This window comes from Salvelinus namaycush, chromosome 2 (genome assembly GCF_016432855.1).
Source record: "Salvelinus namaycush isolate Seneca chromosome 2, SaNama_1.0, whole genome shotgun sequence".
NCBI classification, from domain to species: Eukaryota; Metazoa; Chordata; class Actinopteri; order Salmoniformes; family Salmonidae; genus Salvelinus; species Salvelinus namaycush.
Genome location: NC_052308.1, coordinates 44,455,205 through 44,470,228, shown reverse-complemented (window position 1 = coordinate 44,470,228; position 15,024 = coordinate 44,455,205). Strand labels below are relative to the sequence as shown.

The 15,024-nt window shown below is 49.6% G+C and overlaps 1 protein-coding gene across 1 annotated transcript in view; it reads left to right on the top strand.

Annotated features, from left to right (window-relative positions):
• bsnb (bassoon (presynaptic cytomatrix protein) b) overlaps positions 1 to 15,024 on the top strand; it is a 116,902-nt gene that overhangs the window by 94,290 nt on the left and 7,588 nt on the right. Inside the window, exons 7-14 of the mRNA XM_038965688.1 lie at positions 281 to 2,170; positions 2,219 to 3,051; positions 3,133 to 3,298; positions 3,395 to 3,632; positions 4,047 to 4,978; positions 5,219 to 5,734; positions 5,855 to 6,948; positions 6,998 to 7,004. Coding sequence (XP_038821616.1) covers positions 281 to 2,170; positions 2,219 to 3,051; positions 3,133 to 3,298; positions 3,395 to 3,632; positions 4,047 to 4,978; positions 5,219 to 5,734; positions 5,855 to 6,948; positions 6,998 to 7,004 — 5,676 coding nt within the window. The remainder of the gene's footprint in view (positions 1 to 280; positions 2,171 to 2,218; positions 3,052 to 3,132; positions 3,299 to 3,394; positions 3,633 to 4,046; positions 4,979 to 5,218; positions 5,735 to 5,854; positions 6,949 to 6,997; positions 7,005 to 15,024) is intronic.

Genomic DNA, 15,024 nt, shown 5'->3' with positions numbered 1-15,024 from the left:
TGACTGAATTCCTTTCAATATAATTATTCTCTTGTGTCTTGCCAGAATAGTAATATATCCTGTATAAGCTCCATTGCTTTAATTCCAACCCCTATCATCTGTGAAACAAATGCTCATAAAAGTGACACTACCGTTGAGTTAGGTGAAACGATAGGAAAGAAAGGGTGCGCTGATGCCTGTAATAGACTTTTTGCTATAGAAATAAATTAAGTCAAGGGGGAAAAAGACTGATGCGAATACCGCCCTCTGACCTCTCTCTTTTTTTCTCTCTTTCCTTCAGTATTCCAACAAGTCCAGCACACAGAGCCTCAGTGACACGGGCTACTCGTCAGATGGGATATCCGGCTCCATGGGCGAGATCACAGGCCAGATCCAGGAGGATCCGGGGTTGAAGCTGAGTGAACGAGGCCCCTCTAGCCCCTCTGAGATAACCAAGCTGGAGAGCTCCATGCGGCCGCTGCTTGAGTCAAAGTCCAAGGCCGCTGCAGACCAGGGCCGGGGGAGGCCTCACTCTCTGTCCATTGGCCAGGACGAGGAGTACAACTCGGATGGGGAAGTGTCGGACGATCTCAGCTCAAAGCTGCGCCACGACTATGTGGAGGACAGCAGTGAGAGTGGTCTGTCCCCCTTACCGCCCAGGCAGAAGAAGTCCCATAAAGAAATGACAGATGAGGAGTTCATGAGGAGGCAGATCATGGAAATGAGCGCTGACGAGGATGAGATGGAGGAGGAGGAAGGGTACGGCTACCAGAAAACTAAAAACAAAAAGGATTTGGGGAAGGAGAAACGACGCAGCCTCACCCACCATTCCAGTAGTTTTGAAGAGGACACCAAGGGCGCTGATGGTGAAGAAGACGAAGGTATGATGGCTTCCCAAGGAGGCCTGCGGCGGTTTAAGACCATCGAGCTGAACAACTCAGAGCATGACCTCAGAGAGCCAGAGCTGGAGATGGAGAGCCTGACTGGATCACCAGAGGAGCGGTCCAGGGGGGAGTATTCATCCACCCTACCTGCCACCACTCCCAGCTACACCTCCGGCACGTCCCCTACCTCTGTGTCCTCCATGGAGGATGACAGTGACAGCAGCCCCAGCCGCAGGCAAAGACTGGAAGAAGCCAAGCAGCAGAGGAAGGCTCGCCACCGCTCCCATGGCCCACTCCTGCCCACCATCGAGGACTCATCCGAGGAAGACGAGCTGAGGGAGGAAGAAGAGCTTTTGAGAGAGCAGGAGAAGATGAGAGATCTGGACCTGCAGAGAATCCGCAGCACAGCCAGGAAAACTAAGAGAGACAAAGAGGAGCTGAGGGCCCAGAGACGTAGAGAGAGATCCAAGACTCCGCCCAGCAACCTCTCTCCCATCGAGGATGCATCCCCAACAGAGGAGCTGAGACAGGCAGCAGAGATGGAGGAGCTCCACAGATCCTCTTGCTCAGAGTACTCCCCTTCCATGGATTCAGAGGCAGAGGGCTTTGAAATGATGGGCTCCAAGCTCTACAAGTCAGGAAGCCACCACAACCTCCCCACGTTCATGTCTCTCTACTCCCCCACTGAAAAACCTACTGCCACTTCACCGTCTGACAAGACACTGAAAAGTGCAGAGGAGGTTTATGAAGAAATGATGAGGAAAGCAGAGATGCTGCAGCAGCAGCAGCAGGGACAGCCAGGAAGGCCAGGTCAACAACAAGGAAGTCCACAAAGGCAACTGGCTGGGGCACCTCAGCCTGGCAATAAACAACATCTAGACACTGGAGCTTCCCTAACACCTGGCTCCAGCCCCACACAGATCTCTGCACCTGTTTCCTTCTCCTCAAACGACCCACGTGGGTCTGGAAGAGGGATCCCCCAAGGAATCAGTGTGACACAGCATCTATCGAAAGAAACCCAAGACAGGATGAGGACGCAGACTGCCAAAATAGGGGGTGTTATCCCCCCGACAGCTGGAAAACCAGGTACTCATGGACCAGCACAGGGGGTGCCTCCTCCTGACCCTGGAGTGCCCTCCATCGCATCCTCCCTCTTCTCCTATTTTAAAGGCCCCAGTCCTCCTGTTTCCCCTGCTCCCTCTCCCTCACAGAGCCCCACTCATTCCCCATCCCCACGACCCACAGGGCCTGGGGTGTCCCCACGACCCACAGGACCTGGGGTGTCCCCACGACCCACAGGGCCTGGGGTGTCCCTACGACCCACTGGGCCTGGGGGGTCCCCACAACATTCTCAGCCTGGCGCTGGTGGCCCAACCTCCCCAATACCGCCACAACAACATGGAGCCCATACGCCACAAAGATCAGCGTCGCCACGCCTTACAAGACAACAGTCCTCCTCCGACTCACCAGTAATGGTGATAACTCTGGGCTCTGAGACCACCACCAGTTCTGCCAAGCCTTTAACTGTAAACTCTTCCACTTCGCCCCTGTCCTCGCCAACACAGGGTATACGTCAGCCCATGTATCAGCAACATACTCCTTCAACAAGCTCCCCAACATCCCCACAAATGCACCCACTGCACCAAACCCCTCAACCCGGTTTACAGAGGCCCCAATCTGAGAGGGTTAATATTGGCATGAGCATGACAATGACAACCACAGCTACCACATACAGTCGTGGGTCAATGTCAATGGAAAATATCTCCCTATGTAGAATCTCCAACGTTCCAGGTACCTCTAGGGTCGTGGAGCAGGGCCAAATTCAAATGCATCCGAGTGGACCTGCATCTGTGGTGGACCTGAGAGCACCAATGAAGCCCGCCCCAATCATCATGACTGACCAGGGCATGGATCTAACGTCTCTGGCAACTGATACAAGGAGGTATTCTCTCGATGCTGAACAACCACCCAGCCGTCACACAGCGGTGCAGGACCTGAATGCAGCCATGAACCTGAATGCACAAGAGCAGCCGCATGTGTCTGCGTCCACTCCAACAACAGTCACCGTGGCAGCCTCCATGTTTATATCTCAGCCGAAGGGGCATCCAGTGGTTTACGGAGATCCCCTTCAGAACCGTATGGATCTGGGGCAAGGCATTGGATCAGCAATGTGTCTTACACAAACTAAGACACCCATCACTGACCCGTCCATTCCTAAGATTGACGCATGTCTGGAGGATCTGGGCATCCAGCAGCAGCAGCTCCAGATGCAGCAGCAGAAGCTCCTACAGCAACAACAGCTCCTCGAGCAGCAACTCCAGCAGCACCAGCAGTCCTCTTTCGCTCGCTATAACCTAGCAAACCAGGTCCAGCCGCTGTTGCTGAAGAAAGACCTGGTGGTGAGCCAGACAAGCATTGGAATTGCTCAGCCTGTGGTCAGTGTCAGTGCAATTCCTAGAGTATCTCCCTTACCTCCTCAGCCAGTGTCTGTGGCTCCACCTTCCTCTAACACTCAGCATGACTATTGTCAGGGTGGGCTTGCTTTGGAGTTGAAGAACAAGCCCACGGTCATGAACCTGTCCACGGGAAAGCCCCATGTCATGATGGTCCAACTGGAAGACCGCAATACATCTCAGGTGGCCACAGTGACTCAGCTGGTCAAAGAGCCTCCTCCTCCTCCCCAGGTCCTGGATCTCACTGGTGGACAGATGCAGAAACCAGAGAACCAAGTGGCTTGTTGTGACGTCGTTTACAAGCTACCCTTCACTGGTAGTTGTGCAGGGAACTTAACTCAGAAAAATCTAACCACTGAACCTTCCCAAGTCGCCCTTCCACCCCCTGCCCCACATTACAGTGTAAGCCAGCAGCAGCAGCAGCAGCAGCAGCAGCAGCAGCAGCAGCAGCAGCAGCAACAACAACAACAACAACAACAACAACAGCAGCAGCAGCAGCAGCAACAACAACAACAGCAACAGCAGCAGCAGCAACAACAACAACAACAACAGCAACAGCAGCAGCAGAAACAACAACAACAACAACGTCATCAACAACAACAGCAACATCATCATCAACAACAACAACAACAACCTGGAAATAATGGCTACCAGACATCAAGCATGCAAGGAGCACCAGAGGAGCTTAAACCAATGCAGGGAGTCCCTCCATACCCTATACCCCCTGGAGGGAGACTTCAACCTTCCATGTCTGACACCAACCTGTCTAATGCAGGGCTTCAGTACTATCAGAGGACTGACCCTGGGGACCTGGCCGTGGATCTGAGCACCATGAATCAAACCTACGAAGGAGGATATCTTGGCATGGGTGCGCAGTATGGATCCTACACAGACTTACGTCATGAAGGAGATGTTACAGGTCCTCCCTTACCCCTGCGAAGATACGGCTCCATGTCCAACATCAACCAAGACTACGGCTATGGTCAGGCAGGTTTACCGGATGCCAACCTGGCACAGTATAGTGCCACCACTGCCAGGGAGATCAGCCGAATGTGTGCAGCTCTGAACTCTATGGATCAGTTCGGTCAACGGTACAGCAACCCTGACATGATGCAGTATGGTGCTGGAAGAGGAGCAGGCCCTGCAGCCAGGCTCAACCTACAGCAAAGTTTAGCATCAATCCGAGCCAACCTACTCTATGGCCCTGACGGTAGGCCCACTGCACATGGCCAAGCCCTAACCAATCTGATCAATGCCAGACAAGCAAGCATACGGGCCTTATATCCATCTGCAATGAGAGGAGCTGATGGCATGACATACTCCACCATCAACAGCCCAATAGCCTCTACCTTGCCAATAACCACCCAGCCTTCCTCTGTTCTGCGACCCATGCCACGAGGAATATACCGACCTTACCCTGCAGGCGTGACTGCTGTACCACTGGCTAGCCTCACCAGGTTGCCTCATGTGACCCCAAGGATGCCTCTGTCTACACAGGGACCTTACGGTTACGCTTCTCCCAACCAGTTTCCTACAACAGCTGGCGTTCCTGGAAATGTACCTGACACAAGCACCTCCACCCAGGAAGCTCCTGTCTACCTTGGGAAGCCTTTGGCAACCGTCGCTGTGCACACAGCTGCAACTTTACCACCGGCCCACCCGGTATCTCATATGGGTGGACAGAGTGTACAAACTACTGCAATGCCAATTCAGTCTGCAAACCAACAGACCCCCCAAACTCATATCCAAGCGCAGAAAGTTACGACACACCCCCATACACAAACTCAAATGCAAGCCCAAATCCATCAACAAATGCAGTCCCAAATACAGCAACAAATGCAAACTCAAATGCAACAACAAATACCAACTCAAACTCAAGCTTTATCCCTGACTCAAACCCAGTCCCAGCTAATAACTCAGCCTCAGCCCCAGGCTCTAGTGCAGCATCAGACTCAGCTCCAGCCCCAGACCACACTCCAGGCTGCAGCAGCCAGCACCACTATTGCTACTTCCGTAGACCCAGAGCTAGAAAAAGTAGAAGAGCGTTTGAGACAGCAGCAAGAGCAGATGCTGCAGATGGAGCGAGAGCGTGTGGAGCTGGAGAAACTTCGGCAAATGCGCCTACATGAGGAACTGGAGAGAGACCGCATGGAGCTCCAGAGGCACAGGGAGAAAGAACAGATGCTGGTGCAGCGCGAGATTCAGGAGCTGCAGACCATCAAACAGCAAGTCCTGCATCAGCAGCAATCGGAAAGGGAGACACAGCTGGTCATGCAGAGGGAACAGCTAGCCCAGCAGAGGATGCAACTGGACCAGATTCAGTCGCTGCAGCAGCAGCTCCAGCAGCAGTTGGAGGAGCAGAAGAGGCAGAAGACTGCAGTGGTGGAGGCAGCAGCTGCAGCCGCAGCAGCCGAGGCAGCTGCTTCATCGGCAGCAGCACCTGCTACAGCCACTACTGCTCAAGGGGTAGTAGTTGGAGGAGGAACCCCTCAAGGTTTCATCATCTGTGACCAGAGTGGTAGGGTGATTCAACAGGAGGGCCAAAGTGTGCAGTTCTGGCAACCCCACATGGAAGGGCAGGTGGTCCAAACAGTGGTGACCCCAAGGCCTATACCTAGCTCTGCCTCTGAGATGTCCTTCAGAAATAGTGAGGATCAGGCGGAGTCCAGGGTCATGAAGAAGCGGAACTCTATGCCTCGTCTTAGGGATGAAGCAGAGGAGGAGCCAGTGAGGAGGATTGCAGATAGCTGCGTGCAGACGGATGATGAAGATGGTGAGGACAGGTATATGAACCGTAGGGGCAGGAGAACCAGGCGCATCGCCGACTGCAGCGTCCAGACAGACGACGAGGATCAAGCAGAGTGGGAGCAACCGGTTAGGCGCAGGAGATCACGCTTCTCCAAGCACTCAGACTCTAGCGCGGAGGTCAAATCCGACGGAATCTCCAAAGTGTCCTCCTCTAGCATAGCCATTCAGACCACCAATGACTCCTCATGCCAGACTGAGACAGACCAGTTGGGCAGGGTCTCACCTGCAATCCACATCACTGCGGCTGAGACAAACAAGGTGGAGCTACTACACTACATCTCTGCTCCAGAGAGGACCCATAAGGGTGAGAGCTTGGCCTGTCAGACCGAACCAGAGGTCCAGTCTCAGGGGGTGGTGGCCCCTCAGCTCAGCGTCCCCACCACCATCAGCCCATACTCCACCACCATGCAGATGGTAGGCTCCACCCCATCTCCTCCCCAAGGGGTGGCCAAGTTTGAAAGGAGGAAACCCGATCCTCTGGATATCGGCTACCAAGGCCAGCAGCAGAACGAGTCCCCATCTCGCCAGCCTCCCAAGTCTCCTCAGGTGCTGTACTCCCCCGTGTCCCCGCTGTCACCCCATCGGATGCTGGAGACCACCTTCACCTCCCAGGAGAAACTCAACAAGGCGCACGTCACACCCCAGCAGAAAGCCTTCACTGCCGAGTCCCCTCAGCGTCATCAGAGCCTCCCCAGGCCCATCAAGAGTGTGCAGCGCTCCATGTCAGACCCCAAACCCCTCAGCCCCACCTCAGAAGACCCTGCCAAGAACAGGTTCTCACCTTATCATCAGCAGGCCCTCTCCAACAGTCAGGTATGTAATAAGTTGCATTATTATTTCACTTTCACTTCAGTAACATTAAAACCCTGTGAGACCCCCGGTTGCAAAGATGCAACAGGTCCTACCCTGCAAAAAATATACAAAATATATTCACCTCACCAAATAACAGATTAGAACACACGGTTTTGCAAAGAAGGTCTACAGTATCCTACAGTATCCTCAACAGGACTCTCTGGCGTAGCACCATGGTGTAGCCGGAGGACAGCAATTTTCCGTCATCTTCTGGGTACATTGACTTCAATACAACACTTAGGAGGTTAATGGTTCTCACCTCCTTCCATGGACTTACCCAGTAATTTTGATGACTTCCGGAGGATTCGGAGCTCTTGCAGCATGAATTGACATGTTGTCCACGCAATCAAAGCATCAGTGAATGAATCTAGTACTGAAAGCATAAGGTACAGATAGATAGCACTCCAGTGCATAAAATGTGTTGAGTAGTTGACTCAAAAAGAGAGAAAGACAGTTGAGCAGTTTTGAACAAATTAATTTCTTAAAAAGTTAAGGAGAAGCAGCAGACACAGAGCCAGCTACAGGGCTTTTTTGAAAGTATTCATTCTCTTAATTCATAATTTTGCCACATTTTTTTGTGTTACAGACTGAATTTTAAATTTATTAAATTGAGATTTTGTGTCACTGGCCTACACACAATACCCCATATTTTTTTGTTTTTAGAAATGTTTTCAAATGAATTAAAAATGAAAGCTGAAATGTCTTAACTCATTAAGTATTCAACCCCTTTATTATGGCAAGCCTAAATAAGTTCAGGAGTAAACCTTTGCTTAACAAGTCACATACGTTGTATGGACTCATTCTGTGTGCAATAATAGTGTTTAACATGATTTTTGATTGACTACCTCATCTCTGTACCCTACATATATAATTATCTGTAAGGTCCCTCAGTCGAGAACTGCAATTCAAACACAGATTCAACCACAAAGACCAGGGAGGTTTTCCAATGCCTCGCAAAGAAGAGCACCTATTGGTAGATGGGTAAAAATTTTCAAAGCAGACATTAAATATCCCTTCGAGCATGGTGAAGTTATTAATTACACTTTGAACAGTGTATCAATAGACCCAGTCACGACAAAGATACACACGTCCTTCCTAACTCAGTTGCAGGAGAGGAAGGAAACCGCTCAGGGATTTCACCATGAGGCCATTTACAGAGTTTAATGACTGTGATAGGAGAAATCTGAGGATGTATCAACAACATTGAAGTTACTTCACAATAATAACCTAAATGACAGAGTGAAAAGGATGTACAGAATAAAAAATATTTCAAAACATGCATCCTGTTTGCAATAAGGCATTAAATCTCTATTGCACTCCACATTGCCATTTCCCACCTGGATAAAAGGAAAACCTATGTGAGAATGCTATTCATTGACTACAGCTCAGCGTTCAACACCATAGTGCCCTCAAAGCTCATCAATAAGCTAAGGACCCTGGGACTAAATACCTCCCTCTGCAACTGGATCCTGGACTTCCTGACGGGCCGCCCCCAGGTGGTAAGGGCAGGTAACAACACATCCGCCATGCTGATCCTCAACACAGGGGCCCCTCAAGGGTGCGTGCTCAGTCCCCTCCTGTATTCCCTGTTCACTCATGACTGCACGGCCAGACACAACCATCATTAAGTTTGCAGATGACACAACAGTGGTAGGCCTGATCACCGACAACGACGAGACAGCCTATGGGGAGGAGGTCAGAGACCTGGCTGTGTGGTGCCAGGACAACAGCCTCTCTCTCAATGTGATCAAGACAAAGGAGATGATTGTGGACTACAGGAAAAAGTGGACCAAGCACGCCCCCATTCTCATCAATGGGGCTGCAGTGGAGCAGGTTGAGAGCTTCAAGTTCCTTGGTGTCCACATCACCAACAAACTAACATGGTCCAAGCACACCAAGACAGTCTGGAAGAGGGCACGACAAAACCTATTCCCCCACAGGAGGCTGAAAAGATTTGGCATGGGTCCTCAGATCCTCAAAAGGTTCTACAGCTGCACCATCGAGAGCATCCAGACTGGTTACATCACTGCCTGGAATGGCAACTGCTCGGCCTCCGACCGCAAGGTACTATAGAGGGTAGTGCGAATGGCCCAGTACATCACTGGGGCCAAGCTTCCTGCCATCCAGGACCTCTATACCATGCGGTGTCGGAGGAGGCCCTAAAAATTGTCAGACTCCAGCCACCCTAGTCATAGAATGTTCTCTCTGCTACCGCATGGCAAGCGGTACCTGAACACCTAATCAAATGGCTACCCAGACTATTTGCATTGCCCCCCCCCCCTTTACACCGCTGCTACTCTCTGTTGTTATCATCTATGCATAGTCACTTTAATAACTCTACCTACATGTACATATTACCTCAACTAAACGGTGCCCCCGCACGTTGACTCTGTACTGTTACCCCCCTGTATATAGTCTCGCCATTGTTATATTACTGCTGCTCTTTAATTACTTTTTACTTTTATCTTTTATTCTTATCCATATTTTTTTTAAACTGCACTGTTGGTTAGGGGCTCGTAAGTAAGCATTTCACTGTATGGTCTACACCTGTTGTATACGCCGCATGTGACTAATAACGTTTTATTTGATTTGATTTAAAGTATAACTGCAAAAGTTGTAGTAAAGAAATCCAACACAACACATCAATAAGTACCATTCTTCATATTTTCAAGCATGGTGATGGCTGCATCATGTTATGGGTATGCTTGTCATCGGCAAGGACTAGGGAGTTTTTTTAGGATAAAAAGAAAGAGAATAGATTTAAGTACAGGCAAATTCCTAGCGGAAAACCTGGCTCAGTCTGCTGGACAGACACTGGGAGACAAATTAACTTTTCAGCAGGACAACAACCTAAATCACAAGGCCAAATATCCACTGGAGTTGCTTACCAAGACGACATTGAATGTTCCTGAGTGGCCTAGTTACAGTTTTCACTTAAAATGACTTCAAAATCTATGGCAAGACTTGAAAATGTCTGTCTAGCAATGTTCAACAACCAACTTGACAGAGCTTGAAGAATTAAAATAATAATGCGCAAAATTTGTACAATCCAGGTGTGCAAAGATCTTAGAGACTTACCAATAAAGATTCACAGCTGTAATCACTGCCAAAGCTGATTCTAACATGTATTGACTCAGGGGTGTGAATATTTATTTAAGTTAGATATTTATATTTTTCATTTTCAGTACAATTGCTTAAATGTATTGAAACATGTTTTCACTTTGTCATTATGGGGTATTGTGTGTAAATGGATGAGGACAATAATATATTTAATCCATTTTGAATTCAGGCTGTGACACAGCAACATTTGGAATAAGTGAAGGGGTATGACTACCTTCTGAAGGTACTTTATAGTTCGTAAAAAAAACAACAACACTTTCACAGCTAGCTAATCCAGCTAGCTAATTTAGCCTACTCAAACACCCTGCTCATGCAGAGAAGAATGCTATTTATGTTCGCTAGCTGACTAAGTCTATCCAACACTGGAACCCGTCCACGTCAAGGTAAGCTTTCGGTTGTATTAATTTATTGCCAACGGGGCCCGTCGGTTTAACTGTTAAACTGCTTGCTGTACAATGTACTGGGAAAGGGAAAGGGGGATTTCCTTTGCATTTAACCTAGCCCCTCTGAATCAGAAAGGTACTGGGGGGCTGCCCTAATCGACATCCACGTCATTGGCCACCCGGGAAGCAGTTGTTGGGGGTTAACTGCCTTGCTCAAAGACATTTATAGTATGATATTATGGGGAATGGGAATAAGATGAATACTAACAGTGTTGGGAAGGGATCACAGCAGTGATTGAATGAGGGTATGAGGCATGAGTTGTGGTGTTCAGAGTCTTGACTTCAGTGCAGGACAGGCTCGTTATGGATGGATGTTGTTGGAGAACAGCTCAACTTCCGCTAAGGGCAGGACAGGATTTGACTGGGAGGACAAAAAACTATTACACAATACACTACACAGTTAGACAAAAGAGCTAAGAATGAGTTAATACAATCAAGGAGTAAAATCATTGATGTGTAATAATGGGATTGTGTATGTGTGTCTCTGATTGACTACATACAGTAATGACAGAAAATTGACAGGTCTAATCACAGTGCTTGGAGAGGAAACATTCAGTATGCCAGTGGCATGAGACGTGGCTTCAGTTCATGTCAGGAGAGATTCCTCACAAGTTCTCAACTGGCAGCTTCATTAAATAGTACCCGCAAAACACCAGTCTCAACGTCAACAGTGAAGAGGCGACTCCGGGATGCTGGCCTTCTAGGCAGAGTTGCAAAGCAAAAGCCATATCTCAGACTGGCCAATAAAAATAAAACATTAAGATGAGAAAAAGAACACAGACACTGCAGAGGAACGCCTCTTCACTGTTGACAAATAGACTGGTGTTTTGCGGGTACTATTTAATGAAGCTGCAGTTGAGGACTTGTGAGGTGTCTATTTCTCAAACTAGACACTAATGTACTTGTCCTCTTGCTCAGTTGTGCACCGGGGCCTTGCACTCCTCTTTCTATTCTGGTTAGAGCCCGTTTGCTCTGTTCTGTGAAGGCAGTAGTACACAGCGTTGTACGAGATCTCAAGTTTCTTGGCAATTTCTCGCATGGAATAGCCTTAATTTCTCAGAACAAGAATAGACTGACGAGTTTCAGAAGAAAGTTCTTTGTTCCTGGCCATTTTGAGCCTGTAATCGAACCCAAAAATGCTGATGCTCCAGATACTCAACTAGTCTAAAGAAGGCCAGTTTTATTGCTTCTTTAATCAGGACACCAGTTTTCAGCTGTGCTAACATAATTTCAAAAGGGTTTTCTAGCCTTAGCCTTTTAAAATGATAAACTTCGATAAGCTAACAACAACATGACATTGGAACACAGGAGTGATGGTTGCTGATAATGGGCCTCTGTACACCTATGTAGATATTCCATTAAAAATCAGCCTTTTCCAGCTACAATAGTCATTTACAACATTAACAATGTCTATCCTGTATTTCTGATCAATTTGATGTTATTTTAATGGACAAAAAATTAGCTTTTCTTTCAAAAACAAGGACATTCTAAGTGATCCCAAACTTTTGAACGGAAGTGTATATATATATATATGTCACGCCCTGACCATAGAGAGCCCTCGGTTCTGTATGGTGTTTAGGTCAGAGCGTGACTGGGGGGTTTATCTAGTTTATAGATTTCTAGGTTGGTGGTTTGTTTCGTTCCCAATTGGAGGCAGCTGGTAATTGTTGCCTCTATTTGGGGATCATATTTAGGTAGGCTTTTTCCCCACCTGCATTTGTGGGATATTGTTTTGTGTTTGTGCATGTGCACCATGTAGTCACGTTTAGTTGTTCGTTTATTGCTATATTTTATTTTGTTTAAGTTTCTCTTTGAATTAAATATGTGGAACTCAACATCCGCTGCGCCTTGGTCCCGTTCTTACGACAGCCGTGACAGAATATCCCACCAACAAAGGACCAAGCAGCGTGAAAATGAGGTAAGGAAGTTTTGGACTTGGGAGGACATGAGAGGACACGATACCCTTCCTTGGCGGGAGTCGCCAAGGAGTATGGAAGGACAGCGACGACACCGGGGACCACGGCCACAGAAACCCCAAGATTTTATTTTGGGGGGGGGCACATGGAGCTGGCTGTCGAGCAGCGGAGAGTGCCAGAGACTGTTTGGGAGTCGGAGGAGGAATTTGATGAAAGATTCCGGAGAGAGGTGGTAGCGATGAGAATGCTGCCGTACAGGCGTGCTGAAGAGCGTGACACCAGTCCGGTGCCATCTGCACCGGTTTCACGCATCTGGCCTCCAGTGCGCCTTCGCAGTCCGGTACGTCCTGTGTTAGCATCCCGCACTCGCTCTGAAGTGCGTGTCACCAGTCCGGTGCCACTTGTGCCGGATCCACGCATCAGGTCTCCAGTGCGCCTCGCCTGTTCGGTACGTCCTGTGCCCGCTCCCCGCACTCTCCCTGAAGTGCGTGTCACCAGTCCGGTACCACCTGTGCCGGCTCCACGCACTAGGCCTCCAGTGCGTCTCCCCAGTCCAGGCACGGCGTCCAGTCCTGCTCCATGGCCGGAGCCTTCTTCTGCGCCGGTGCCCAGTCCAGGCACGGCGTCCAGTCCCGCTCCATGGTAGGAGCCTTCCACTGCGCCGGTGCCCAGTCCAGGCACGGCGTCCAGTCCCACTCCATGGTAGGAGCCTTCCTCTGCGTCGGGGCCCAGTCCGGGCACGGCGTTCAGTCCAGCTCCAAGGCCGGAACCTTCCTCTGCGCCGATGCCCAGTCCAGGCACGGCGGCCAACTCAGCTCCATGGCCGGAGCCTTCCTCGGCGCCGGTTCCCAGTCCGGGTGCGGCATCCAACCCAGCTCCATGGCCGGGGTCCTCCTCTGCGCCGATGCCCAGTCCAGGCACGGCGTTCTACCCGGCTCCATGGCCGGACCCGTGGTCTGGGTGGGGGCAAAGACCCGTACCGGAGCCGCCACCGACACTAGTCACCCCCCTACCCTCCCCATTTGGTTTCAGGTTTTGCGGCCGGAGTCCGTACCTATGGGGGGGGGGGTACTTCTCCATGCATCTCGCCGACAGAGATGAACACCTCTCTGGGACAAAGAAGGACGGGGGTGTATGCTTTATGATTAACGACTCATGGTGTAATCATAACAACATACAGGAACTCAAGTCCCTCTGCTCACCCGATCTAGAATTCCATCCATTTTACCTACCAAGAGAATTCTCGTCAGTTATAGTCACATCTGTGTACATTCCCCCTCAAGCAGACACCAAGACAGCCATCAAGGAACTTCACTGGATTGTATGCAAAATGGAAACCATACATCCTGAGGCTGCATTTATTGCAGCTGGGGGATTTTAACAAAGCAAAATTGAGAACAAGTATACCTAAACTCTACGTGCATGCGCAATACCCTCGACCATTGCTACTCTAACTTCCGCGATGCATACAAAGCCCTTCCCCGCCCTCCTTTCGACAAATCGGACCACGACGCCATCTTGCTCCTTCCGTCTTATAGGCAGAAACTCAAACAGGATGTAACAGTGACGAGAACCATTCAAAGCTGGTCCGACCAATTGGAAGCCATGCTTCAAGATTTCTTTTGATCACGCGGACTGGAATATGTTCCGGTCAGCCTCAGAGAACAACATCGACCTATACGCTGTCTCGGTGAGTGTGTTTATAATGAAGTGCATTGGAGACGTTGTACCCACTGTGACTATTAAAACCTACCTTAACCAGAAACCGTGGCTGGATGACGGCATTCGCGCAAAACTGAAAGCGCTATCCACCGCATTTAACCATGGAAAGAGGTCCGGGAATATGTCTGAATATAAACAGTGTAGCTATTCCCTCCGCAAGGCAATCAAACAAGCAAAATGCCAGTACAGGGACAAGGTGGAGTTGCATTTCAACGGCTCAGACACAAGACGTATGTGGCAGGGTCTACAGGAAATCACAGACTACAAAAATAAATCCGGCCACGTCACGGACACCGACGTTACGCTTCCAGACAAACTAAACACCTCCTTTTCCCTCTTTGCGGATAATACAGTGCTACCCTCGTGGCCCGCTAACAAGGACTGCCCCCCCCCCCTCCTTCTCCGTGGCTGATGTGAGTAAAACAGTTAAACGTGTTAACCCTCGCAAGGCTGCTGGCCCAGACGGCATCCCTAGCCACGTCCTCAGAGCATGCGCAGACCAGCTGGCTGGAGTGTTTACGGACATTTTCAATCACTCTCTATCCCAGTCTGTTGTCCCCACATGCTTCAAGATGGCTACCATTGTTCCTGTACCCAAGAAGGTAAAGATAACTGAACTAAATGACTACCGCCCCGTAGCACTCACTTCTTTCATCATGAAGTGCTTTGAGAGACTAGTCAAGGATCATATCACCTCCACCTTACCGGCCACCCTAGAACCACTTCAGTTTACATACCGCCCCAACAGGTCCACAGATGACGCAATCGCCATCACACTGCACACTGCCCTATCCCTGGACAAAATGAATACATATGTAAGAATGATGTTAATTGACTACAGCTCAGC